General features: G+C 39.7%; 3 protein-coding genes across 9 annotated transcripts; 2 read left to right on the forward strand and 1 right to left on the reverse strand.

Annotated features, from left to right (window-relative positions):
• Positions 1-947: 947 nt before the first annotated feature.
• Positions 948-4739, forward strand: fth1b (ferritin, heavy polypeptide 1b). Of its 2 annotated transcripts, none has more exons than XM_034685125.1 (5): positions 948-1265; positions 2595-2698; positions 2841-2939; positions 3122-3247; positions 4560-4739. In XM_034685125.1, exons 2-5 carry the CDS (start codon positions 2597-2599, stop codon positions 4716-4718), a joined length of 486 nt encoding a protein of 161 aa, XP_034541016.1. In that variant the 5' UTR covers positions 948-1265; positions 2595-2596; the 3' UTR covers positions 4719-4739. The 2 variants fall into 2 exon arrangements, with proteins under 2 accessions (XP_034541016.1, XP_034541015.1); XM_034685124.1 differs by having other exon boundaries at positions 953-1264; positions 2793-2939.
• Positions 4740-6132: 1393 nt separating this feature from the next.
• On the reverse strand, positions 6133-12115 carry best1 (bestrophin 1). 2 transcript variants are annotated; one of them, XM_034685088.1, is made up of 10 exons: positions 12001-12115; positions 11417-11702; positions 9382-9476; positions 9054-9287; positions 8704-8858; positions 8516-8593; positions 8014-8166; positions 7824-7904; positions 7569-7720; positions 6133-7491 (listed from the first exon to the last, which is right to left on the reverse strand). In XM_034685088.1, the coding sequence occupies exons 2-10, from the start codon at positions 11566-11568 to the stop codon at positions 6417-6419; spliced, it is 2175 nt and encodes a 724-aa protein (XP_034540979.1). In that variant the 5' UTR covers positions 11569-11702; positions 12001-12115; the 3' UTR covers positions 6133-6416. The 2 variants fall into 2 exon arrangements, with proteins under 2 accessions (XP_034540979.1, XP_034540980.1); XM_034685089.1 differs by lacking the exon at positions 8516-8593.
• Positions 12116-12230: 115 nt separating this feature from the next.
• On the forward strand, positions 12231-25337 carry rab3il1 (RAB3A interacting protein (rabin3)-like 1). 5 transcript variants are annotated; one of them, XM_034685105.1, is made up of 12 exons: positions 12654-12775; positions 13102-13408; positions 17533-17716; positions 17829-17924; positions 20513-20590; positions 20707-20931; positions 21387-21515; positions 23097-23209; positions 23409-23432; positions 23749-23848; positions 23958-24024; positions 24144-25337. In XM_034685105.1, exons 2-12 carry the CDS (start codon positions 13191-13193, stop codon positions 24227-24229), a joined length of 1320 nt encoding a protein of 439 aa, XP_034540996.1. In that variant the 5' UTR covers positions 12654-12775; positions 13102-13190; the 3' UTR covers positions 24230-25337. The 5 variants fall into 5 exon arrangements, 3 of the variants coding, with proteins under 3 accessions (XP_034540997.1, XP_034540998.1, XP_034540996.1); XM_034685106.1 differs by lacking the exon at positions 23409-23432 and having other exon boundaries at positions 12231-12775; XM_034685107.1 differs by lacking the exons at positions 23097-23209; positions 23409-23432 and having other exon boundaries at positions 12652-12775.
• The last annotated feature ends 151 nt before the right edge of the window (positions 25338-25488 follow it).

A 25488-nucleotide genomic window follows, 5' to 3' on the forward strand; every position in this document is an offset into this window, starting at 1 on the left:
CCTGGTTCCAATCACAGTGTCAGCTCTTTTCACTGGTTTGTCCAGTCGCCTCGCATCCTTGTGTTTTATACTGCTTTCCCAGCAGACTGCAGCATAGAAGAACACACTTGCCACCACAGACTGATAAAACTTCTGCAGCATCTTACTGCAGATGTCTAAGGATCTGAGCCTCCTTAAGAAAAAAGAGACGACTCTGCCCCTTCCTGTAGGGTGCATCTGTGTTAAGGGACCAGTCCAACTTGTTGTCCAGGTGTACACCTAGATATTTGATGACGGAGATGAAGTTAGGTCACTGGACTCCAGGGGCGATTCTAGGATTGGATGTTTAGGGGTGCCGAGTCGGGCATTATACATTTCACTGTTTTGTACATTTTAATGCAATTTCATTCCCACATTTGTGAAAGAAAAGTATAACACTTTTTGGGGAAAGTCTGACTTAACCCTCAAATCTGATAAAGGTTATTTAGATGCTGAGCCACAGCAAAAGAGATATGGATTGGAATCATAAAAGAAACATGGTAACCCTAATTTCTGGGGAAAGACAACTCATTTTGACACAGCAGCTCCTCAACATATACATAAAGTAAACTATACTGAGTACCAAAAATTGACATTGGAGTTATTTTTAGACTTTCATTTGAAATGCAATGCACAACATGTTAAATGTGGTGGAGCTGTTGTATTTTTGCTGTTAAAATATTATGTTTGAACCAAGTACTGTATGGTTTTGAAACTTTTCTAGCTTGTTAAAAAGGACATACAGTAAAAAAAAATTAAAAATCTCTCAAATTTTAGGGGTGCTGGGATTCAATTTAGAGGTGCTTCAGCAACCCCAAAGAAGGGCTTGAAACGCCTGGACTCCATGAACTGGTCGGCAGCAGCAAACATGAAAAGGTGCATGCATTATAACACTATAATATTATTTACTGACATTCATGCCATTTGATTTATTATGGATTAACTCATGTTGAGCCACGGTGTGTACAAAAACAACAGAGGATAATGAAGTGTCACGTGCTTCAAAAATGTGTAAAAAATGTGACATCTTTTGAAACAATACTTCCCCTTTAAACGTATCCACGAGGAACAGTGACATCCACACGTTCTCATCCCTCCCCAGTAAACTCATCCCTGCAGGTATGCACCTGATCCGGACGTGGCTGCAGCTCCGTTGGCAGTCCGCTTCCAGCTGTTGGGCACATCACTCTGCTAATATCGGCTTGAGATCCTTTGTTTCCATAGAGAGACTGAGGCCGACAAACCAGTTAAGTATTCAACACAGCTTTATTAAGATTATCCCAGCTGGCACTAATTGTCACATGTCGTGCTGTTGCTGAGGGTAGCGTGTGAGACGTAGTGATTTTGCTGCTAAGATGCATTATGCGCCATGTTTATGCTACTGTTGGGTTTTGTAACATGAAGGTCATGTTGTCCGGTTTAACATTAATGCAGTTACGTATGGGGCGACGTTTGTAAAGTTGTGCACACTGAAAATAACAGATACCGCACATTTAGTTCCAAAATTTCATAGCAATTTAGAGTGCATTTTAAAAGTCACTTTTAAAAAAAACACATTTAGAGGAATATTTGTGATCTACACTTTAATTTTATTGTGAAAAATGTATTGAGTTAAAGTTAATTCTAAATGCTAAATATAAATATAAATGTTGAATATAAATATAAATGTTAAAAATAAATATAAAGGTTAAATATAAATGCTAAATATAATTATAAATGTTAAATATAAATATAAATGCTAAATATAAATCTAAATATTAATCTAAATGTTAAATCTAAATGCTAATCAAAATGTTAAATACAAATCTAAATGTTAAGTATAAATCTAAATGTTAAATATAAATAAAAATATTAAATATAAATCTGAATGTTCAACTTTAAATCTAAATGTTAAATATAAATATAAGCGTTAAATATAAATATAATTGCTGAATCTAAATGTTAAATATAAATATAAATGTTAAATAAAAATATAAATATAAATATAAATATAAATGTTAAATGTAAATATCAAATATAAATATAAATGTTAATTGTTGCTCCGCAATCCTAGTTATTTAGCTGATATGCAAATTCAAAGTGACTTTTAAAAATGCACTCTAAATTTTTATGACATTTTGGAGATAACACAATGCAATTGTTGAAGAAGTATTTAAGGTCTAGAGTAAATATAGAAATGCCACAATTTCAGTATATTTATCCTTCATTGTAAATCCTACAGGACCCAGCTCGTGACAATAAATTATGAGGTTAAGGTAAAACATGTTATAAAATATATCAAACTTTCTCCCCACAAAATCAATTTAAACTACATGGGTAAAATAAAATAATGTAGGTAAAATGTTTTTAGATAACATCTTTCTCTGTGGCCTGTTGGCATGCTGGTGATCTCCCTTACACAACACAACAGACGGAGGTTTAGAGACACAAACTGCACTAGCTAAGCTCAAGTACTGGTCTCATATATGAAGTTTTCTGTTCTTTTGCTTCTATGTCTGTATAATGGTCTTATCCATCCTGCCTTAAATTTTACCAGCCAAACAGTTCCATTTCATTTATTGTTTTGATTCCCACAGAAATGAGTTCGCAAATCCGTCAAAACTTCCACCAGGAATGCGAGGCTGCCATCAACAGACAGATAAACCTGGAGCTCTACGCCTCTTATGTTTACCTCTCAATGGTGAGAAAATTCCCTGTGCATCCTGTATGCCTTTCTTCCTAGTAGGTAGCTGAATACTGTTTGACCCTGTTTGTTTTTCTTTGTTTTTCTTCAGGCTTACTATTTCGATAGGGATGACAAATCTCTGCCACGTTTTTCACAGTTCTTTGATGCACAGTCTAAAGAAGAGCGGGAGCATGCAGAGAAGCTCATGGGTCTACAGAACAAGCGAGGAGGAAGAATATTTCTGCAGGACATTAGGGTATGAAAGTATACATTTTTTGTTTTCTAGAGTATTAATTTTACCGTGCTGTTTCAAAACGAGGCCTTAAACATGTTAGTTACCAATTTATCAAGCAGCTATTGATTCAAGTGTTAGCTATTTTTGTAAAATTAGAATAATACTGCTATTAAATTATTGTGAATTATTGATGTCCATCTCAGAAACCTGATAGAGATGAGTGGGGCAGCGGCCTGGAGGCTTTGGAGTGTGCCTTGCAGCTTGAGAAAACTGTAAACCAATCCCTGCTTGACCTGCAGAAAATGGCAACGGAACACAACGATCCTCATGTAAGCTGCAGAGAAAAAGTCAATGCACACAGCTGAGGCCCTGATAGAAACCTTTGTTCACTAGAAGTCTAATTAAGCTGTAGATACAATCATTATTAATTATTGATCATATTACAAACTGAAGGGCAGGTATAGGGCAGGAGCTGTGCTTTAAAGCTGGGGTTGGTAGTCAGATTTAGATACACTTTTTATTATACTGGTTAAAATGATCTTTATGTCCCGATGGCAATCAATACATAATATGTTCTTAAAAGAGAGCGAAAAAAAGCTGCTATCTACAGCCGGCGTAAACCTGGGAAAACACCAACCAATCCCTGCCTTTAGGGTCCAATTTATGAAACCAATCAAATCCCGTCCTGCCGTTCTGCCCGCCTCCTCACGTACATTTCCCCGGCGTGTACACCTCGTCCCCGTCCCCTGCCTCTGCTTCCCCTGACTCTACTGACTGCCCCTCTCGCTCAACCTCAGGCCTGTCCCCTCTGAGGGGGACTTTGCTCAGGACTGTAGTCCGGATCAGAGTCTAAAAAGCTCTCACCACGGGGGCTCTGACAAGCAAAACAATGAATGACATTTAGTAAGTCCTACAGAAAATGTATATGTATCGTAGCGTCCATCCGGACACTGTAGGGATGAAGAGCCGATTCGTGAACACGTTGAGCTTTAATAACCGGTCACTGTCGGCCGTGATCACGCCAACCAACAACGCAACAATCAATGTTTGAATGAATGAAGAACTTCTCCTCTTGTCTCTCCTCTCTCCGGCTCGCTGTGAGTACTAACAGCAGCCATGTTTGTTTGTGTTTTTAACTTTCACTATGATAATGTTTTGGTAAGGACCGGTTTTGAATCAGTTGCCATCATATGGTCTCGAAGTACCAGCGCTCGTGAATGTGAGTGGGGGTGTCGTTTTTGGAGGAGCTCCGAGGGGAAGGGGGGGTGGGGTTAGACGGAGTCCTGATCAAATGCTACATTCAAATTCATGCTAGTTTTCCGTGACTACCAACCCTAGCTTTAAGAGGGTTTTTTTGGCATGCAGTATTACTGATGAAGGAAGTTAGAGGCAAAATTTCAAGTACAGCTCAAAGCATCTGTTGCCACATCTTAATGAGCTGCAATCATGTGTTCATATCTGCACAAATTCTCTGTACAACTACACAAGGAATATGACAGATAGAGAGCAGACACTGCGTCTTATACTAAAGTGGTGTTGTTACTGAGCCAGACAGGAGCTGACTCTGTGTGCATTTTCATGTCTGATGTCAAAATGTTCAAACTAATAAAGATATCCTTCTGTTTTTCCTTTCTTTTCAAGACGTGTGACTTCATAGAAAAACATTTCCTGGACGAACAAGTCAAATCCATCAAACAGCTGGCTGACTGGATATCCAATTTGCGTCGCATGGGGGCTCCTCAGAGTGGCATGGCTGAGTACCTGTTTGACAAACTCACTGTGGCTGAAGAGGGAAGTTAAACTAAACTGTGATGTTGATGATCCTCATGATCCCTTCTTCATGCCAACCTGCCCTCTGTGTCCGACATATACTGCTTATGATACAGATAACACTGCTTTATTTATGCTTGTAAGCACTCCTTCAACTGCACGGGATTCAAAACTCAGAGAGAGACCTTACCTCATGTTACATTCCAGGTTAAAATCAGGGGATGTTTATAGATTAAGGACTGTGACGAAGAAAGTAATAATTTCATCATTACAATGTTTTTTAAATGATTTTTTTCTTAAATTTTTTAAATTTATTTTATTTTTTTATAGGTTTTGCTATTGATTAGTTGATATCGATACTTTGAACATATTAAATAAAAGTAAGGTGGATAATTCCACTAACAGCAATAACAACAGAGGAATGGGTGAAAAAGAGTTGACAATCTCAATTACAGAGTTTGTCTGAGTAGATAAGGCTGTATGAGACTTTCACAATAAGATCTGAGGTCTGGTAAATGGTAAATGGGGACGACGATGACGATGATGACGATGATGGTGATGAGGACGATGATGAGGATGACGACGATGACGATGATGACGATGATGACATCAACTTGTTTGGCAGTGACGATGGGGATGAGGAGGCTGAACGCCTGAAGAAGGAACGTATTGACGCCTACGCAGCCAAGAAAGCCAAGAAACCCTTCCTCATCGCCAAATCCTCGATTCTGAGAAAATGTCATAGTGCATGGTATCCATAATCAGTTGACTACAATCATTCTTTAAACCATGTCTCCCCTCGCAACTCTATTAGTCTTATAAAAGTGCACCCTGCAGAGTTAGTAAACACTTCATATTGCTATACATAAACTATTCAGGAGATGTGTTATCAAGGACATTGAAAGGCAATATTTAAACTGAAAACTGCTGTTATATTTTTTCAGCTTAATACAATTAACCTTGTCATTTTATTATTTTATTGTAAGTAAGTAAATATTGATTTAAATATAAAAATGTACGTATTATTATCTAGTGAAGTGAGAACACAACACTTTTTACATTTTTTTCCCATTAACACCTCATCTCTTGTATTCCCAAGTGAAGGGAAGTCCTGAGGACATGCTACATTGAAATTCCTGCTAGTTTCCCATGACTACCAACCCTAGCTTTAAGTTGCAATTAAGGTTGTATGAACACACTGATAAGGATAAGCATAAAACCCCTCATAATGATTCCTTAAGTATCTATAGTGGCACAGATTTCTTCTCTATGCAAATAATTCACATAGTACAACTGTATAATTTATGAATACATTTAATGGTTCATTTAAGGTAAGTTTCATTTGCAGTTTGCTTATGTAATAAAATGAAGTCCAATGGTTACCAAGAAATAATTCCAATTTTAATTTCTTTATTTGAAAAAGCTGAAAAAACAACCAAAGAAACAACATGATACTGAATATTTATTAAAGATAAAATCAGAAACAATGCTACTTCCGTCTTCCTTCACATGTTGACTGTTAACTCTGTTATGGTGCTGTTGAATCACAAGTAGGTCAAGTGTTCCATAAGAGCATACCAGGAAGTAGAGATTAACTGAAATACTTTCAGCTTTGCATAGTACAAATAACTGTGATACATTCAGACTGTGACAACGATCGGACCGTGTTAGGCTCAAATATTTAAATACTGTATGTGATACGAAAACCCTCAGTCACACCCTTTTTGCTTAGTCCTGGTCCCTCCCTCCTGCTGCCTTGTTCACCGCACTGTCCACCAAAACACCCAGAAGGTCTCCTTCAGCCAATGAGATTCCCGAGTCATTGGGCGAGTTCTGCTGATTGGTTTCTGGTTGAGATGATGCTGCAGTAGGAACCGTGTTCATGTTATTGCTAAGTCCACCGTTGGTGCCCCCGTTGCTTGTCTTCACGTTGGAGCTAAAGTTACCATGGTTACTAAAATTACTGTGACTTGTATTGTTGCTGAGACTTCCTGTTGTGCCAGCGCTGTTGGTGCTTGTTGCATTAATGCTGCTAGAGCTGCTGTTGGGATTACTGGGATTTGCTGCTGTGCGAGACGGTGGAGTGAACGAGAACACCCTTTCTCCTCCGCTTCCTGTCGCCCGAGCACTTAGGGGTCCTGGTTGGCTCTCAGCTGAGGGGAGGGGGTCCAGAGTAAGGCGGGGAGGTAGAGGGCGGCGAGACAGCAGGCCATGTCCAGGTCTGAGTTTGGAGATTGGGCAGAGTTCAGGTAAGGGGTCCGGAAAGGAGAATGTAGGAGCACTTGGTGTCTCGCCATCCTCACTGAGCCAAGGAAATGCAGAGGATGGAGGTGGAGGGATGTGGTTTGGGGTGTCAGGAGGCAGCATCTGAGAAGCTACCATTGGATGAGCGAGGGAGGCACAGCTGCGGTCACATTCATTCTGAAGTCGACGGGCAGGTCGGGGTCGGGGCACTGCAGGTGGGACACAATGGATGGGTGTTTGTGGGCAGCTGTAAAAACCGGGTCTCTCATATAGGGGAATGTTAGAGAAGGCATAGTCTGGGTCTCGCTCTTGGTTCAAAGGTTGGCGGGCTTGACTCTGAGTCGATAGTGCTTCTGGGTGAAGGAACAGAGGAAAGCGGCTCAGCGGTGCTCCAGGGCGGCGACGCAGCAGAGAAACCCGAGAGGAACGAGGAAAGTTTGGGGAATGGACACCAAGAAGACGACCCAGCCCTCCAAGCAGTGGGGTGGAGTAGTTGGCTTCCTCGTTTTCTTTGATTTGCTCCAGATTGGACTGAAACTCCATCTCCTCCTTAGGAACACTAGTTTAGATCAATAAAATGGTTACGGGATGGTTAAAGTACTTAAAAAACGTCTGCCAGATAAGAAAATACTGAACCTGATATCCAGGGCTGAGCCCATGAAGGAGGGTTTGCGATGTTCAGCGCTGGCAGCAGTGTAGGGAGGCTGAGGTTCAGACTCATTCCAGTACATATCCCTTTCAACCAACGGAAGGCTGTCATACATTTCATCCACAGACAACAAGGACACCTGGGAGACAACAGGAACAAAATGAAGTACAACAAAACAGCCTCTGTCTACATTTGATGAAAAGAGAAGAAAAGAGGCACAGAAGTAAGGTTTCAATCTAAACCTGTAGATTGCGATCAACGAGCCAGTTGGTTTCAAAGTCATCATCATCTTCACCAAAAGGATTTATGAGCTGCTCAGCCACCTTAGACCACGAACAGAAAAGGCGAGTCAGAGCAGAATTGGACAAATGAGTAACAATTGGACGATTTCTTGTTTCAACCTCATCATCAACTGACTCTTTTGTTTCTTACCTTTAGCCAACCAACATAAAAGAAGAACTGTAGCAGGGTGAAAACAGGCAGGTAGAAGTCTACATCATGACCAGGATAACCCTGAGATGGATCCAAGAACTGGCGACCAATTAGGCAGGCCAGGAAGAAGCTGTAAACGGCCACTGTCACCACCTACTTAAAGAAAGAAATGGAAACGTCAAGTATCCTCCTTTGACGGGGAGTCTCTTGTCTAGTGCTTGCATTTCTTTTGCTTATATTTCATCATGTTTTGCCAGATTAGATTGCCACTTTTGATTAAATGGAGTGAATCATTTTAGGTAGGCCTACATGATCATTGTTGTACTACACAAATCACATTCTTTGTAACCCATTGGTATCCCTTATGTTAGCATTTGTCATTATTAGTGTTACCTCTTTCCCTTTTAATTATTACATATCAATGACTAAACTTAGCTACTGAATCACTTTGTTCTTCAATAAAGTAATCATTTTTAGTGTCAACACAGTATATCAACAAAACCTGAGTATAGACAAGTGGCAGGCTGATCCAGTCATAACCATACAGCTGCATACACTTTGCTCGTAAGCTATTTAACTCCTGGGCGGAGACAAAAAAAGGAGGACATGCAAAACAATTAAAGTCATGTTTCAGAGCATAAGTATTCACAAAGTTAAAGAGATGTTTAAAGTCTTGCACCCCAGACTTACAGTGAGAATGGCTGTGAGTGCTACGTCGTTGTTGATGCGACCCTCAGCCCGAGCCCTCAGAGTTAGAGTGACAAACCACATGCAGGGAACCCAGAACTTGTTGTGGGGAGAAGGCAAGTCCTCAAGGCTCCTCAGCTCCTCTGAGGTCATCAAGCCTGAGAAACAGCATGGAGAAGAGAAGCAGGTAAACAGACAAAGAGAGAGAAAAGCTATTGTGTCCAGAAGTTTCACTTTGCATTTTTTCTTTGAGACTTTGAAATGATGCAAGCACAGCCAGCAGATTTTGATGCTGTTGAGCCCTGGTGGCACCAACAACAGTAAGGTGGATGGTTTTGTCAACCACATCTTACCTGCCTGCACCAGATGCTCCATGGTTGGAAACCTCTTGTAGACAGCAGTGCTGACAGAACGGTAGATGAGCACACCAGAGAGATTGGCGTAACGCATCAGGGTTCGTCGGGTCAACCTGGAGGGCTCATCAGCTCCACGAATATGACCACCCACTAATGCTGCCAACCGGTCCGGCCAGGGAACGTTCTCAAACTGTCCCCACCAACGGGATACGACCAAGGTGACATAGAAACCTGTCCAGTCATTCAAAAGTAAAGCATTAAAGCCAGATGGATTCCAGGAGGATGCTCTTCTTACCCTCGAAGGTGAGTCGTTGCCAACACTTACCCAGCACAAATGAGACGGGGATGAGTTCTGCATAGCGATCACAGTAGAGAGACAGCTTCTCAAACAGCCTCCTTTGGTCATCATTGAACACAAACCTGGTGAAGAAAACATCTGTTGAGTCTATTATGATGAAAGTACACCAGTGAGGCTACTGGTAAAACACAACTTTAGCATGCTGTGACAAAAAAAAACAGCTTCTGGTTGTAATGTGAGATGTTTCCTATTTTTTGACTATCTTTTGAAGTTATCAAAATTTGTCATGATCTTAAATATAACTAACAGTAAAGTGATAACTGATTCAACAGTTTTCCAAATACTTTACAGCTGACTTAATATTTATTATTGGTAAAAATTGTAAGGAATAGTTCAACTTAAATTTCCCTATTCCTATAGACTTTAAATGGGTCCAGGCTTAATTTCACTGATATTTAACCTGGACCCATTGATCTGATATTATATCAGCTTAAATGACCAAAAATAGGCCTACATTAGCATTAGCATTTATTGGTTGGAAAGCGTCAAAAAATAGCGAAACAGATATTTTTGGAGCATTTCTAAACTTTGTTTGTCCATAACAGAAAACTGACAATTTTACTTTTCTAACTTACAGGACTGTTTTCTCTCTCCCTCTTTTCCGGGTGGTGAAATTGCACAAAAAACTGTTGACAAGTTCTTACCAAGGTTCCTTTCTTTTGACCTTCAGGCTCTCGACCAAAAAAAGTAAGCTTTTCTTTGTAATGTGTTTAACCTTACTGTTTGTCTTTTTCTTCTACCTTGTGCAAACCTTCTGTTTTAAACACAATGCAGAGTATTTGAAGCTTAATTTTTCCCCTAATGGGGCGGCTGTGGCTCAGTGGGTAGAGTTGGTCGTCTATCAATGGGAAGGTTGGCGGTTCGATCCCAGCTCTGGCAGTCACATGCCGAAGCGTCCTTGAGCAAGACACTGAACCCTGAATTGCTCCCTCCGTTGCTCAGAGGTGTGTGAATGTGAACAAATGAGATTAGCTAACACTGATGGTCCCTCACTGTAGCAGTTTCTACCATCAGTGAGTGAATGGGTATGAAGGGGTGAATGTGACGAGTAGTGTGAAAGCGCTTTGAGTGGTCAGAAAGACTAGAAAAGTGCTATATAAGTACAAGTCCATTTACCATGGGTGCTGCCATATAGTTGGTATGTGATTAAACCCCTTGTTTGTGCTGGTAAAACAGTCATTCCAGATTGATATATACAGGAAACAGTGTGCCAGCAAAGAGGGAATGTTGGCCCGGACAATTTTTATGTAGAATCTGGCTCTCGAGCATCAAACGTAGGATGTATCACTTACTGTATTTTGGTCACAATTCCTCAGACTCAATTCAAAGAAATGTAACCCTCCTGTTATGTTGCGGTCCAATTGACCCTTTTTAAAGTCTATTTTAGGCAATATGTGCCTTCCAAACCAGCTAAATGCAGCATAAAAATCTGGGTAGCATGTAACAGAAGAGGTGTTGTGTTCGCTCATCAACATCACTTCATAAATAAAAAAGAAATTCAAAATGTAAAATAAAATGAACAAAAATCTATGTCATGTAAAACTATTGTATTTATTTTTAGGGCTTTCCAATGTACATGAAAAAAAGTTTTAACATTAATTTTAATGAAAAACGAGTGAGTTATCCTCATTGAACCATGAACTGTGAGAATTAAAGAACACCAATGCACTAAATATTGATTTAAATGGTTAGTAATGGAGTTAAAAATTAGATTTAAAAAAATGTGTATTGGGATTTTTTGGGGTTCTGACACTTTTGGATAATTGAATATGCCCCGGGTCAAATTGACTCAGGAACATTATTGCTGTTCCAGAGGAACGAACATAACAGGAGGGTTAAAGATACTTAAAACAAAGTCAAACATAAGAATTATATTCAACAATTGAAGTTTCCAACCTCTGTAATACATCAATCAGCCTCAAAAAATGAAGGATGTATCACTTAACATTCATCATATTTGCAGATGACGACATTAAACATCACTGATTATTTGAGAGTTTACCTATAAACAATACTGAAGAAGTAGTAGAGAAGAGTAAAGATGATGAGCTCTCTGTAGAGAAGTTTGTAGATGCTGCCCTTCCATCGCAGAAGCAGGTGGAAGAAGGTCCCCAGACCTGCATCAGCAACCCTGCGAGAGTACGTTATTGTCATTGCTGCTCGCTGGCCATTGCTTGCTGACTGTGGCGTGACATGAAGGAAAGCTGTGGGGTGTTTTTCTTTGTGGTTCTTCTTAACTTGACATCAGCAATCAACCTGGATCTTATATGGCCGATGCTGTCACATACCTAAGAAGAAAATGGAAAACAGGTTTAAATATTTCTATGTGCTTTCTGCTTCATAGAAAGCTTACTGATTAGATCTATCTGAATTCTGTTTCTTCATCTCGTACAAGATCAACTCAACACTACCCCCCTACTTTAAACACTAAAACAAACATTACAAATGTACTTTTTTCCTTAAAAATTCACCATCTCATCTGAACAGATCCTTGCAGGGTCTACAATAGATATAAACTGCATGTGAGGCTCCCTAAGGTCAATTCAAACAACGCAAACACAAGACCGTGAAGTTGAGGCTACTCACCGCACTCTGCGTGAAAACATTTGTGGTGTCGTATCTGCTGTGGCCGGAGACGTGTGGGGAATGTTGGACAAATAGGGAGGCAGGGAAGAAAATGAGGGGGAGAGAGAGAGAGAGAGAGAGAGAGAGAGAGAGAGAGAGAGAGAGAGAGAGAGAGAGAGAGAGAGAGAGAGAGAGAGGGAGAGAGAGAGAGAGAGAGAGAGAGAGAGTAAGGGAGTCCTACACCTCCGGTCACTTGATGTGTTAATCTGTTTCTGTAACAAAGCTGCATTGTGAGGCCAGGTCCTGTTAATCTGAACAAATCTCAGGACAGCAGAGTGCCAACACTGCACAAAAATAGGTTGGTGCTGAGTATTGTGCTCACTTTTTGGATGTATGACTCTTATGCAACACTTTTTCTGCGACTTGTCTGACCATTGTGTTCAGAGTTTAGTCAACAGTTTTTGCCTTCTGCTGAAACACAAACACACACTTTGAACATTTTGGTGTTTTGTTAACTTCAAGAGGGCAAACTGATTTTTATCCCTTTGTGGGATCATTGGGTGTTCAGTCAGGGAGAAGTCTTGATCAGGTGGGACTTTTTTGTCACCCCCTCTGCTGGAAAAAATGTGCTCAGCTTAGCTCTAACTGGCCAGAAGGTGTTAGCGATTAACCCTTCCTGAGTAACCAGGAGACCAACAGCAGGGCAAAGTGCTGACAATCTGCCTCACATTATCAAACCCTTTTTTCAGCAGTTTAACTTATTTTTCATGCACTGAAGATTAGATTTTACACCTTGGTGAGTATATTCTTTGCATTCTTTCCTCTACAGCACTTCACATATGTGATACTTCCATTATTCTGTTCTAGGAAGTTATGTTTGCACTTGATACCTCAAAGAAACAAATTCCTTTGGTATGACAGCCAAAGAAAAGAGTGACTTTCTAACGTTCTGTAGCACTCAAAGAGGAAAAAAAGTATGGAAGTTATAGTTAAAAATTGTTGAGGTCTAATAACTGCAGGAACACTTTGGCTGTGGTTTGTTTGGTGAAACTTGAATGAGCTTTTTAGTTTTCTTGTGATCTTAAGCTGCAGTATGTAACTCTTTCTTCTTTGAACCCATAGGACATCAGGATCCTTGAGAACCACCCAAAGCATTTCACAGTAACACCTGTGGAGACATCAGCAGTTTCTGATGATTCTATGAGAGAGTCATGGATGCCTTTGAGGGAATCCACAGTGTTCAGATTTCCTCTTCTCCTCCATCTTCAAAAAAAGTCAGCCCAGGATATGAAGTCCTCCAATCCGGGAGATCTGGAATAGCAGTTTATTCTTCTGCAGTATTTTACGGTTCACCTGAGGTCCTGGGAAGACCAGCTTCCAGACAAAAGTCAAACAGGGACACAGAGACAGGAGGATGTGTAGTTGGACGGTAAGAGTCAAAACCGGTTGAGCCACAGGCACTAAAGATGTGTTTGACGTATGCATGGTGGATTTGATCATTTAAAGGTATTATCCTGTAGCTGCCTCCCCAATAGTCTCAGATTGTGTCACTGCCTTTAAATCCTACCACCAGAGAGAAAGATGTTAGTTCCTTTGCACAAGTATTTAACTACAACATTAAAAAAGAGTAACATCAAATAGAAATATATGGTACCTATAGGATGGTTGATGTTTTTTTCCTGTGGTAATCGAATTAAGGTCACAGCAAGAAGTCAGAAGTCTATTGACCGTATTCACATGGTGGCCATTTTCCTCTGATGTCACACTCAGTGTAGGCAGCTTATATGAATCATGAAGTCATACTTCTGTGCTTCCAGGTTATTAGGTGTATCATTTTAGATATCTGAAAATTATTCTATACTGTTTCCTGATAAGCCAATGAAAAGATAGTGAACAGTACAGGTCCAGAGGCACATATGGCTTTATTTCAAGTTGAAACAAGGCATGGTATCGCAGGCATTCTTTACATGTAGAGTTACTCTTCAGCAGTGCACCTATGCATGTGACAAAGAGGTGCCAAACCACCAGCATCAAAAATTAACTACAAAAAACTCATTCAGGTGTGTTGACAGACTTGTTTAATTGTATTTTTTAACTTATTTTCTTTCTTTTTTTGTTTTTAATTAACAGAACAGTAGGCTAAGAGGAAATTGTGAAATGGAGACATAGATGAGAGAAGACATCCACAAACAACATACATTTAGTCAATATTAAGTGGTTTTGAAATTATGTTGGTTAGATACCCGCCACACATATGTTTTAATTTTTAGACAAAATTATTTCACTGATGTCAAATATGAGGAGTCTAGCCTGTTGTTACAACCACACCAACCAAACTGTATGGTCAGAATTCTGAGATTAAAGTCAGAATTCTGTCTACTTTTAGTCTGAACTGAAATTAGTCAGTGACATTTTTTATTTTTTTTATTTTTAAAGAATCTCACTTTGAATATATCCAAAATCATCACTGATATGCTACATTTCCAGTGGCTTTTATTGAATAATTTTAAGGTTTTCTCTTTTAATGATAAAAACATAAATTTGACCTTCACTTTTTTTTAGTGACGCTTATCCTCTTCCATGTAAACCATACAGTTTGGTTGGTGTGGTTGTAATAACAGGCTAGACTCTTCATATTTGACATCAGTGAAATAATTTGGTAGTTTGGTCTAAAAATCAAAACGTATCCGTGGCGGGTATCTAATCAACAGAGTTTTAAAACCACTTAATATTGGCTAAATGTATGTTGTTTGTTGATGTGTCCCTATCACAATTTACTCTTAGCCTACTGTTCTATAAAAAAAAGAAAAAAAAAGGAAAGAAGTAAAAAATACAATTAAACAAGTCTGAAAACACACCTGAATGGGTTTTTTGTAGTTAATATTTGATGCTGGTGGTTTGGCACCTCTTTTCCACATGCATGTGATAGGTGCACTGCTGAACAGTAACTCTACATGTAAAGAATGACTGAGACTCAGAATAATAATAAAAAAGAAATTTGACCTTCATTTTAATGTATTTTTCAGTGGCCTTACGGAAGAGGATTAGGGCCACTGAAAAAAAAATAGAATAGTAATGTCCAATATATATTTTGTATTCTTGTTGTTTTGAGAAAAAAAGTCAGAATTCTGAGATTAAAGTCAGAATTCTGACTTTTTTCTCAGAATAATACTAACAAAAAAAAAATTTGACCTTATTATTATTTTTTTTTCAGTGGCCCTAATCGTCTTCCGTAGATTTAAACACTGTTGGGACACTGACAAAGGAGAAACATTGGATAAAAAATGTGCTGGGTCATGACAGTTTTAGTGTTCTTGACTGAAAGCATGTGTAAGTGTGTCAGGTGACTGAAGTATGTGACCCTGTCAGTGCAGCTGGACTGTATAGTAGCCTCTGTGTGGCTGCTGCTGCTGGCTGTGCTGCTGGCTGCGGACAGCGTGTCCCTGACAGGGCGTTGGGTGGGAGTGGATGCGCTGTCATGTGACCGGTGAAGAAGGAGAGGCAGAACCAGAGCAGACACACTCCTTATCCCGGACAGAATAAAAAGTCAGGGCAAACAAGAATAGTGACGGACATTGGTTGGAAATGTGAAAGAGGTCGTCGACGCTGCTGAACTTAGTCGTGTTTTGTCTCCATCTGACAGCTGACTGCTGCTGTTCTCGGTTGTCTACGTCCGCATTCCTCCGCAGTGATTTCAACCGGCTGAGATTACTTTAACAGAAACTAGTCCAGCTCAGTTAGTGCAACATCATTATTACAGCAACCGGAGGACACCGGAGGGGTGAGGCTGACACACACCGACAGTGAGAGGGGGTTATCTGCTGGATACTGACAGGGTAAGGGCGGATACAGGGACACCTATTAAAAAGTTATATCTGTGAGCCAACAACAGCTAGCCATCAGTGTTAGCTCAGAGTGCTGTGTGTGTGTGTGTGTGTGTGTGTGTGTGTGTGTGTGTGTGTGTGTGTGCGTGCGCGCGTGCGTGCGTGCGCGTGTATGTGTGTAGTTTGCTGATTTAAGGATTTCTACACCACTTTTGGAAAATGCATGCAAATGTCCATCTAATGTTGCAATACAGAGACAGTTAGCTTTTAATTTTGAGTTATTTATTTTAAGCCCTGGACTGCATTATTATTTTTATTATTATTATTATTTTAATCATGGCTTTAACATATATTTATTGTATTTAATTATTTATTTATCTACTTATTTCTTGTATTCATCGGATCTTTTTAACGCTGCTTTATTTTTAACTTTTCTTTCCACTATTACTTCTTTTATTAATTTTACTGAATTAATTTTATTTTTAAGTATTTTATTTATAATCATGCCTTTTATAATTTTATCATTGCTGTTGTTTTCTGTCTCTCTGTTATTCTGTGAAGAACTTTGAGCTGCGTGTTTTTATGTATGAAGAGTGCTATCAAGTTGAGAGTTGAGTTGACAGAGGGTCAACTCAAAGTATTTCACTGGATAGATGTAAGTCAGTGAGGAATTAGTTATATATATATATATATATATATATATATATATAATACTACCAGTCAAAAGTTTGGAAACACCTTCTCATTCAAGGGTTTGTATTTACCTTCTGTACAGTAGCCCTCTTTTTCCTTCATGACAGCTTTGCACACTCTTGGTATTCTCTCAGTCTGCTTCATGAAGTGGTCTCCTGGAATGGTTTCTAATTAACATGAGCCTTGTCAAGAGTTCATTTGTGGATTTACTTCCCTTCTTAATGTGTTTGAGACCATCAGTTGTGTTGTTCGGAGGTAGGGTTAGTACACAATGGATAGCTCTATTTGACTACTGTTGTAGTCCATATTATGGCAAAACCAGATTATTTCATAGTTTTGATGTCTTCAGTATTAAACTACAATGCTAAAAATAATTAAAATAAATAGAAACCATTGAATGAAAAGGTGTATCCAAACTTTTGACTGGTAGTGTATATGATAAAGCGGGAAACATAATAATGATCTTGATTTTAAATTTATGTTGCTTCATTAACTTTGCCATAACCTAGTTAGTAAAACCACAAATATGAATATTGACTGCTAAACCGATGGCTTCTTTAAAGAAATGTAAGCACTGGAAACTATTGACTAGATTAATTAGTCTTGGTTCTGGATGATACATGATACATGACTTTCACTAATACATGACTGAAAGAGTCAGTAGTGGATTATTTTCTGCTGATGTAATCTATTTCACTCATATCTTGTATTAATGATAACTTACTGGTTTCATGCTCCTCATGTTAAGGGTCACTTCCTGATTCCTGCACATACAAAACTGCTAAAACTAAAATGGTTTAACTGTTAGGGGTCTATGTCATGTGTAAAACTTTTGTACATACTGTGTGTACATGTAAACATCAATGAAATAATAAACAACATTTAGCAAACAGGACAGGCCAGACAAATTGTGGAATATTTCATTATCATTACATCAACCTAATATCCTAATTTGTTTCCAAACACAGACAAAGGCGTCGATGTGAAACCTCTGTGCCCTCAATAACAGCACTGATATATTTCTGAATGTTTGAAGGTTGGTAGATCTGGATCCAGAGCCAGACTCCAGGGTGGAAGGGGGAGGCCAGGCCCGACCAACTTCAGGACGAGACCATGGAAGCCTCGTCCGGCTTCGTAGCTCCTCGCTGGAGATCAAGGAGAAAGAAATCAGAGAAAAGGGCTCCGAGATCCTCAGGGAACAGCTGGATGCTGCAAAGAAGGTGTCGTAACCTACTTCATGCTGACAAAGAATTGTTTGACATGAAAGAGTTGACAATGCAAATACTCGTCCTTCCTAAATATGATTGTGACACCGTCTCCTCCACATTTCAGGAACTGAAACTCAAGGACCGAGAGTGTGAGCGTCTGTCTCAGGTCAGGAATCAGCTGGAGCAGGAGCTGGAGGAGCTGACAGCCAGTCTGTTTGAGGTGGGCAGCGATCATTGCTCTCTGATGAGTGGGCTGTCATTTTGGCACGTTCCTGAAAACCTGATGGCGAGAGATGTGGCTTGATGCTTTGGCATTGTGCAAGTCTTTAAATTCAGTATGTGCTATGCAGAGGAAACACTTACCACAGGTCAAACACGACTTAACAATACTTTTTGTAAATCTTCATGTCACTTTGTCAAATGAGCGATGAGATTTGATTTATGTAAACAGTTGCTATGAGTCCATCCTGGTCCTTCCTTTTAAAAGCCTCTTGAACAAGTCACTGGAACATGTCATGTTTCAGAGAAGGTGTACTACTCCCATACTCAGGGGCGTCGCTAGGAATTCTGGGCCCCTGAAAAGATATATCACCACAGCCAACCCTACAAAATATTACATTGCTGCTATAATACTGGTTCATTTGCATTAAACAAAAATGTATGCTTAAAACTATCCTGGTTAACTGAATCAAATCTAAGCTACATATCAATATTATTTATTTTATAATTTCTCCAAATGTAACTGCACAAAATTGCAGATATATTACCTTCAGGCTGTCCACCTCTTTAAACAAGATTATTTGAAGCCAAGTGACTTGTTGAATAACAACAAGGGGGTATTATTTGGTATAATAGAACCTCATGAAGTCAAATACAACTCTAAAAGACTACAGTTTACTTTCAATCAGATTCAGCCACACTTGATGCTATGAAAATATGACAATGAAAAGCATTTTAATGCATAGAGAGCTGTTTAAATCACACTAATAACCCATTGTATTTGCGCTTTTAACTTATTAATCGCACATCCACATTGATTGATCAAAGCTCACGGTCTGTTCCGCAGCCGGAGCTGCTGCTGACAGACAGCTGCGGTCCAAACGTAAAGAGAGACTCCCCTTTTTTCCAGAAAGGAATTCTGAACGTTTGTTTATTTATTCAGACAATTTTAGTTATCTTATTGCAGTTTTAACAAAGCAAAAGAAAAGTGTAGCAGAAAACACATTTTATTTCAGGCCCACTTGGGCCCCCCTCCCCACTTGGGCCCTAGGTAGTCAGTCCCACTTTTCCCCCCACTACAACTCCCCTACCCATACATACATGTTTGAGCATCAAAATAAATCAGACATTGTCCAATAGGTGACTAAAATATGTCTTCTCTGAATGAGCAGTTTAGTGTACTAGCTTTACCAGCATTAGATTGATGTGATAAAGACAAGATGGGCTAAGAAACAGATGATCATCGGCTACTGACATCAATGAATGGCTCATTATTTTCCGATGTGCCGATGTCTGTCGGCAGGTCAAATATCGACCAATACTGATGTTCAACCGATACATTGAGCGACCCCTATTAATCATCTAACTATATTAGTTGTATTTATTATTATGATTCTACATTTATTATATTTATTTGGTGTGTATTTCAAGTTAAGTCTAAACCTGCTTTGTGCTGTATGCTTGGAGCAAAAAAGAAAGTTAGCCACCAGACTCTATAGCTAAATGTAAACAGTAGTGACTGATTGAAATGAGTGCTCTATTTTTCCTGACAAGTTAATGTGTTATCACTTCCTATTAAACTTTATAAAGTTACTTACTGCAGCAGTGTTGGGATAGGAAGGGAATAGATCCAAATTACAGTGCTAAATGGAAAAGTTTAGATGTAATCCAACTGGATCTTCCCCTCCAGACATTTCTGGAGACAGAAATCTCTACCTTTCACACAAAGGAAATCTCAATTGTTGGACCAAGACGACCATAAACATTTGGTTTGAGGAATGTCGCAAATTTAAAACTGCTGAATCATATTAAACTACTACGATGGGTGACACATGATCATGAAGATTTCACTCCAGCTCAGATAGATGGAAGATGCAAACACTGGCTTTTAAAGGCATAACAACCTACAATCTAATTTCTGATAAAGCTACACTACTTTCCTTCCAAAATATTGAAGACAAATATAAGTTAGAAAAACAAGATTTATTTAGATACCCTCAACTCTGAGCATACTTCAACAAACATATAAAATTAAAGTAAGATTGTGATGCCGACCTAATTGACATTATGATCGACACATATAAATCCAAACTAGTTGCTAGACTCTACTCAAGCTTACAATCATTCAATAAGACTTCCACACTTTATATTAAATCTAAATAGGAGAACAAAGCTAAAATCACTATCACTGAAGAGGATTGGCTAAATATTTATAAAACTCAAGCAGACACTTCAAGCGCAGGTCTTTGGAGGGAATTTACATGGAAAAATATAATTAGATGTTTTTATCATTCCAAAATTAAAACAATCTCAAGGAGGCCAACCAGGATCAGGACAGTGCTGGAGAGAATGTGGAAACCCCCAGGCAGATCATTTCCATATTTTTTTGGGACTGCCCCATTATCCAATCCTATTGGACAGAAATAACATCAATCTTATCACTTCCTATTAAACTTTATAAAGTTCTATTTTTTTATGTTGTATTTTCTGCTTATTGTGCTGACCCATGGGCTGAAAAAACACAGATATACAGATATATTGTTTAACAAAGGTTGAAATTGGTTCATGTTCTGATCTTCATGATATTAGGAAGCTCACAAGATGGTGAATGAAGCCAACGTCAAACAAGCAACAGCAGAGAAGCAGTTAAAAGAAGCTCAAGGAAAGGTGAGTGATTTTGTGGCGAAAGGCTGCTTTTCTTTTCAGACTGTTTGCATGTCAGTAACTGAAGTTTCATACATCACTTTATCCATGTTTCATTTGTTTCTGTGTTTCTTTGTCAGATTGATGTCCTTCAAGCAGAGGTGACGGCGCTGAAGACTCTAGTGTTGACCTCGACACCTTCTTCACCGAATCGCCAGCTGCATCCACAGCTGCAGTCTCCTGGAACCAGAGGAGCGCACAGACACATCCGTAACAAGAGCGCGAGCGGTGGCTTTCCACCTTCACCTGGAAAACTAGACCCTTCATCAGGGTCTACACAGCCTGGAACCAAAGAGGACAGAGAGGTAACTTGACTGAAGCTTCTACATGTGCCTCCCTGACACTTTGCGCATGTTGTCTGTTTCTTCTCTTCATGCTTGTTTCTTGTATCTCTTATCTTGAATCAGCTTCTCTTTCTCATTCCTCCTCTCTGTACTAACTCCTCCCTGAGTTTTTCCTCCTCTCTGTCTGTGATGTCTCTTCCTCTCTCAGCCTGCTGTTCCTGCTCTCCTCTCTCTGATACTCTGCCTGGTTCCTGGCCAATCTGCCAATGTGAACTTTGATCCTTACTGGCAGCAGAAGGGAGAGAGGCTAGTTACTGACAGCAGACAGGTAACCAGGCCCAAAGTGTATCTCAGATTTAACTAGCAGGCTCTGTTTTTCATAGCTGTGAGTTTTCATGGGGCAATAAAAACAATACACACATTAGGCTGTCAGTCAGTTTAATGAGCTTGAGTGACATGTTGTTGTTTGTTTGCAGATGGACTCTATCCTGTATGCAGAGTTTTTGATGTGGAAGGAAAAGACGAGTCTCGACCGCTCCTCTGCCTTCATGAGTCGCATCTACAGAGAAGACGTTTGCCCCTGCCTCTCCTTCACCAGATCTGAGGTCAGAATCTCCCTGCCCCTCTGTGTCATGAGCAGTGTTAATTTTGTTAATGAAATTATGACGATAAATGTTTGCCAAAAGACTCATTTTTTCATGACGAAAACGAGACTATGACGCGCTAAAGTGCATCACATCAACTCTGATGAAAATATGTTTTGATTTTGTTGACGAGATGATGACGAGACGAAAACAGTAGTGGCCGACCGTCGGACATTCAAAATCCATATTTTCCTCGCTGTGCGTCTAATCTTTAGAAATAAAAGGGATGCATTCCTGTGACAGGCTGAGTTATTATTTGAGGGTTAGCAGCTTGGTCTCTACCTGCAGCAGTTGTGCTTTATGAACCAGCTCTCCTCACCTCCATGCATCTGTCTCATCTTCATTGATGATTTTTACCCTCGGTGTGCTATAGTGACAAAGACACAACCGGGGGACGTCTGTTTAATATTTGATGTTTGCCGCTATTACCGTAAAAAGCTCAGCGTGTAGAGCTTGATTTATTCCAGTTTGGTGAAACATCAGACACCTTTAGTAAGTTTTGATCAACTCCTAGTCATCAAAGATGCAGCTGCATTTCTTTCAGAGTGCCGTGAAGTGACTGACTGTCCACTGCACCTGTCACTGCAGGTACATTCAAGGACTGTCGTAAATGTGCAATATAGTCCTTTAATGGCATTTTTTTGTGAGTCAAGAGAATCAAAATACAGTCACAGTGGTCACATCAAGAATGTTTTCTTTTGACATTTTAGCAGGGCCAGGCTGAATTATTTAACTTAAGATATTACAAAAGCAAAAGTGTTAAAGGAGTGACGGAGGATGATTTTAACACTTGGTATAAGATAAGATAAGATAAGATAAGATACTCCTTTATTCGTCCCACAACGGGGCAATTCATGGAGTTACAGCAGAAAACAAAAAGTTGTACAGTACAAGAATTTAACAAGAATATATATAGAAAAGAAATGTTCATCAGAGACGACAGCTTGGCCATAATTCTCCTGTCAGCCACCACCTCCACAGGGTCCAGGACTGAGCTGGCCTTCTTCACCAGTTAGTTCAGTCTTGCTCTCCTGTATCCTGTCCGCCCACAGCAGGTGAAATCCTTCCAATGTGGCATTCGTGTCTGGTGTTAGCTCTGTTAGCATGATGCTACTCTGCCAGTATTCCCTCTGGTGCTGGGTTAGCTCGTCCACCTTATCGTAGATAGATCTTACATTCCCCATAAAGGTGGGTGGAAGGACAGGTTGATGTCGTCTTTTCTTAGCTTGCACCTCAGTACCAGCACGTCATCCTTGAACATATATAACCCTGTTACCAATATCTGATTGACTACATAAATTATTCAAAGAGTGAAGATGTTTCGGCAAAAATCAAAGACTAAAATGTTTTGAGTTTCCGCTGACTAAAACTAGACTAAAACTATAAAGGGCCGAAAAGACTAAAATGTGACTAAAGCTAACAGACATTTTCGCCTAAAGACTAAGTCTAAATCTAAAATAGCCGCCAAAATTAACACTGGTCATGTGTTTGTACTTCACAGTCTGCAGAAGTGTTAACATAACTGATTAGTGCCATCCACAGCTCTCGCAGCTGGTGCAGAGTGCAGTGGAAAACAACTCTCTGACAATCGAGCCTGTGGCTATGTCAGCATTACCGATGGTTAAAGCCTCAGCTGTTGAGTGTGGAGGTCCAAAGTGAGTCATCAAATCTACATCATAACTTGGATCCAGTTTCTCTCACCATTCACTGCTAAACTCTTGTTAGGTTTGGTTTTCTCCTTTGATGATTAATAGTTGTAGCAAAGTTTTCACTGTCTTACCACAAATCTGTGAGGGGTTTAATCAGCGGGCACATTTCTCATCACTGTCTGATTTCTAAATATTTTTCTTCCAGTGGCTTTAGGGCAGCAATAGAGACGTAAGTCCTTACAGGAAACAATGACCTGTTGAGCTTTTTCACTAACATCATCACTGTTGCATGAAATGAAGTCTGCCTATCCAGACATGTGTAAACATATCTCAAATGACTTGCTTCTGCATGTGTCCGGGTGTATTTTAAAAACACCCTGAAAATGTTCCTTTCCCAGCGACTAACGTTCTCAGATTGTGATTGTGCACCACCCTGTCGTATGTCTTCATTTCGTCATTTTCAAAGTCAGGACACAGAGGTTTCATGGTGAATACCTGGTGTTAGCTGTGATAACCACACTGACGATCTTCTCTCCCGGCTGTAGAAAATGTGCGCTGAGCGGTATGTCACGCCTCTGCAGACATCGCATCAAACTTGGAGACAAGGGGAGCTATTATTACATTTCTCCTTCCAGTCGAGCACGGGTAAATCTCACTCTCACATTTATCTCTGTAACCTTCATTAGATGCACTCCAGCTTCAGTTGCTGTCAAGAGCATCTTCTCACAACCCTGTCCCTTTTTCTCCTATCTAGATCACAGCTGTTTGCAATTTCTTTACGTATATCCGCTACATCCAGCAGGGCCTGGTGAGACATGATGGTAAGCTAACTCTCACGTATTTCAAACATTATTTCATCTTCTCAGTGTGGGTCTGTTTTGCCAAGAAGGGCTTCATTCAGGACACTGACATGTTGTATCTTTTTGTTGTTCTTGTGCAGCAGAGCAGATGTTCTGGGAGGTGATGCGTCTCCGCAGGGAAATGACTGTGGCCAAGTTAGGTTTCTACCCCACAGACCAGGGCTAAAGGATCTGACTGTAAACACTAGGCAGGGTAGTGTGAGTCTCGGTAAAACTGTGTTAACAAACTCGTCTGGGATCAGTTGTTGTAGAGGATTGAACAGTATCAATGCTGCAGCAGAGGTCAATCAACAAGGGAGGTAGATAATGTGTATATTTTATTGTTTTGCAATATGATGAAGAATTGAACCAGCACAGGTAGAGGGAACACCTGATTTTAAGGTGAAAATACTCACTGGTATGTTTTTTCACTGAAGTGTATCTCCTCAGTGACCCTCACATAAGAGACTTGTCTGTTTGTGAACGCTGCACCTCCCCAGAGGAGTTCCCTCAGTTGAAAAACATAATATTCTATGCATCATGTGGACATGATGAGTAACGAAGGTTTAAGGCAGCCTTCAGAGATTTTATACCTCACACATCACAAACTTATATCACTAAGTAATGATGTAGCTCTGTTGTAAGATTGCCAATATCCATGCAGCTTTCTTAGCGATTGATGGATTCATTTTTTCACTGTCATACTCAGACATTTCGTTGTAAATTTTTGTTAGACTTTTTGTTACAGCATGGCCTTCACTTTGTCTTTACCCTTCCTGCTTTAAGCGCCTCTTATAAAAACACAATGCCGCCTCTTGCTTGAGGCTAAACATCTTCACGTTAGCCCGGCTTGATAATCTGATGTATTAATAACAAACCAGCGATGACACCTCCACACTTCAGAGTCACAGTTTTGTAAAGTAGACAGAAAAAACTTAAAACACGTGATGCAATACTCATAACTGTTAATGTAGTTTTGCACGTCTGCAGAGCAGTATGTATATACATTAAAAGCCATAAATGACTTTGCATGAATGCAGTAAATAGCCATAATTACGCAATGCATTTTGATTGTACCTCACAGTATAGATTTAATATCATGAATGGACAGTTTGGACAGAAAACTGTGTCTTGAAGTTAAAAATGAAGACTTTTGTTTCAGAAAGTGCAATATCTGCTTCTCCGCCCCCTGTAGGGCCTCCGGGTTCCTGACCTCAGAGTACTGGTAATTAACTGTGTCTCTGGTGTAAACACTCCATTAAAGACGAGCCAGTGTAGACTCTCTTTGTCACCTTTGTACTGTGTGATTTATTGGCTTCTCTTTGAACACAATCTGATAGCAAGATAGAAGGATCTTCCGATTCTGCTTTAATATCAGGTCTTTGTGGCCTCACTTGAGTTTACGATGACACCTAAAGTACTTTGATTTTAACTCTGTGCAATGAC

The sequence above is a fragment of the Notolabrus celidotus genome, chromosome 6 (genome assembly GCF_009762535.1).
Source record: "Notolabrus celidotus isolate fNotCel1 chromosome 6, fNotCel1.pri, whole genome shotgun sequence".
NCBI lineage: Eukaryota > Metazoa > Chordata > Actinopteri > Labriformes > Labridae > Notolabrus > Notolabrus celidotus.